At 43.4% G+C, this 2,784-nt stretch overlaps 1 protein-coding gene across 1 annotated transcript; it reads left to right on the forward strand.

Moving 5' to 3' along the window:
• The first annotated feature begins 637 nt into the window (after nt 1–637).
• On the forward strand, nt 638–1,815 carry LOC101659877 (hepatoma-derived growth factor-related protein 3). The gene is given in 2 exon segments (XM_013007609.3): nt 638–664; nt 666–1,815. Coding segments are annotated over 2 exon segments (612 nt in total). The 3' UTR covers nt 1,251–1,815.
• The last annotated feature ends 969 nt before the right edge of the window (nt 1,816–2,784 follow it).

Genomic DNA, 2,784 nt, shown 5'->3' on the forward strand with positions numbered 1-2,784 from the left:
CAAACTTTAAAAGAAAAAGACTAATATTTTTTGTAACAAAGCTTGGCCTCAGCATAAGTTAGGCAGTGGGAAACTTTGGTCTGAAAATGGTAGTCTAAATTCTTACATCATCTTGTAATTAGACTTTTTTTGCAAAAGACAAGGACTATTCACAGAGGTCCCCTATGTTCAGGCATTTATTACCCTGTAGGATGCTCCCCAATTGTGAAAGGATTGTAAAATTTATCTTTACTTCTTGCAGATCTTGGCAAATAAACCAGAACCCAAGAATATAGAAGTTGGCTCTCACTTTACACACATGGAGTCCCAGAAGCCAAACAGCAACTTCGAGTGTAGAGTCGTTATCTCTTAATTCAGATAGTATAAGTTCCAGAAAGAACAAGATGGTGAGTCAGATGGGTCCTAAGTCACTGCCCAAGGGCAGGTACTCTTGGCTTCTTTCTTTGTGAGAATCCCCAGGGCCAGGTGGCAGAATTAGGCTCTAAGCCCCATTCACCATGCAGGACTTGATAAGAATTAAAGATAATTTAGAGGCCGCGCCGCGCCCCTCGTCCGAGCGGCCGCTCGCGTGCCTGCCCGGCCGGCCCGAGGCCCGGCGCCGCCGGAGACGCCGGGCGACCCCAGGCGAGCGGCCGGAATGGCGCGTCCGCGGCCCCGCGAGTACCAAGGCGGGCGACCTGGTCTTCGCCAAGATGAAGGGCTACCCGCACTGGCCGGCCCGGATTGATGAACTCCCAGAAGGAGCTGTGAAGCCTCCGGCAAACAAGTACCCTATCTTCTTTTTTGGCACCCATGAAACTGCATTTCTAGGTCCCAAAGACCTATTCCCATATAAGGAATACAAAGACAAGTTTGGAAAGTCAAATAAGCGGAAAGGATTTAATGAAGGATTGTGGGAAATTGAAAATAACCCTGGAGTAAAATTTACTGGCTATCAGGCAATTCAACAACAGAGTTCTTCAGAAACGGAGGGAGAGGGTGGAAATACTGCGGATGCCAGCAGTGAAGAAGAGGGCGGGAGAGTGGAAGAAGAGGGAAAAGGCAAGAGAAAGAATGAAAAAGCAGGCTCCAAACGGAAAAAATCATACACTTCGAAGAAGTCCTCCAAACAGCCCCGGAGATCTGCAGGAGATGAAGATGACAAGGATCGCAAAGGAGAAGAACACAAAAGCAGCTCTGACGGTGGAGATGCCGGCAACGACACAAGAAACACGACTTCAGACTTGCAGAAAACCAGTGAAGGGACCTAATTTCCAGAGCGCTGCATATTAAGAGAAACCCCAAGAAAGCTGTACGTTTGGTTGTCTAGTAACCTTGGAGTTGATATGAACCTACACGTAGTCTTTGTTGTGAACGACAGACCCTGGTTGTATGTGCATTATCCACATTCCTCTCTGTTGTGTTTCAGGGGACAAAAAAGACATTTTAGCCTTTTTTAAGGTTATTGTTTAATTTAATGTTATTTGGTTGCATGAAGTTGCCCTTTGCCACTGAGGATGATGAAGACTTTTACACAGACCGACCGTGTCTAGGATCCTTTTAAGGCAGTATGCTCATCATTCTCCTGCCTCTACCCCACCATCACCAAGCAGTTCAATGTCAGTGCGCATTTAAATTGTCACTCAATGTTTAGGGATGGGATTTCCGCTCTGGCAGAACCAACCTAGGACTTAATTCCTAGATACATAATGTTGGTATATTGACCACCAATTTTAAATGATCCTTCAGTTTTGAGGCCATGTATGTGTAAAGTTTAACCATATTGTAAAATATCTATTCTGTATTAGAAATAGCGAGTTGAGAGCTTATACTTCTCGAAGCTCATATTGCTCTGTACACAAACTCAGTCTCTCTCTGTGCAGTTGGTGAGTCCTTTTGTGTTTCTCCGAATAAAGGCAATGATTTATCCCCCCCCCAAAAAAAAAGATAATTTAGAGAGTTTTACGGAAGACCAAAGCACCTACGTTAAATAATGAAGAAAGTTACCTCTAACTTTTATTGATTGTGGAAAGACAACAATCTGATCCATCAAGAGGTTTTAATCATCTCAGAGAAGGGAGAGATGTTTAGGGAAAGACCTTGGTCAATGCCAATGAAGTGCATATCCAAAATGGAAACTACCCTATGGGGACAGGAGCAATACTGTATGCTGTGCCCCACTAGGATTATGATTCAACAGAAGAGAAGTAGTCAAGAAACCATATGCCCTTCTGTGTTTTACAAGGAATGGAAAACTTTCAATAGAAACTAATCATTTACAACAAACTGGAAAATGGCCAAGGGGTTCAGTAGATTTAACTACCTTCTTAGAAAAGTTACAAAAATCACTAGTTAAACATACTGAACTAGATCTTGTTAGTTTAAACATAAGTTTACAACTCAATCTGCTACAGACATCAGGAAGAAATTACCTAAAAAATCCACAAAATTAGGAATGAGTCCAGAAAACCTCATATAAGATATATGAAAATGTTACCAGCTATCCTACAAGGACAGAGGCCCAAGGCTTACTAAAGAGAATGCTCAGTGTTGCTTCCAGTGGGAACTATAACCAATGCAGAAAGCATGGGCACTAAAAAGGAAAATGTTTCTGATCAAGGAATCCCTGGAAGCTTTGTCCTCTATGCCAGAAATTCAGCCACGGGAAGAGGGGTTGCTCTAAGGGCCAGAAGAATCTCAAATTTGCAATTAAAATACAGTGAACCCTCGCCACTTCGCGCTTCGACTTCCGCGGCTTCACTCTATCATGGTTTTTGCGTAACAGCGCATGCTCTGTCATTACTG

Source organism: Echinops telfairi, unplaced genomic scaffold (genome assembly GCF_000313985.2).
Source record: "Echinops telfairi isolate 266 unplaced genomic scaffold, ASM31398v2 ScPeMD7_42;HRSCAF=159, whole genome shotgun sequence".
Classification (NCBI taxonomy): Eukaryota; Metazoa; Chordata; class Mammalia; order Afrosoricida; family Tenrecidae; genus Echinops; species Echinops telfairi.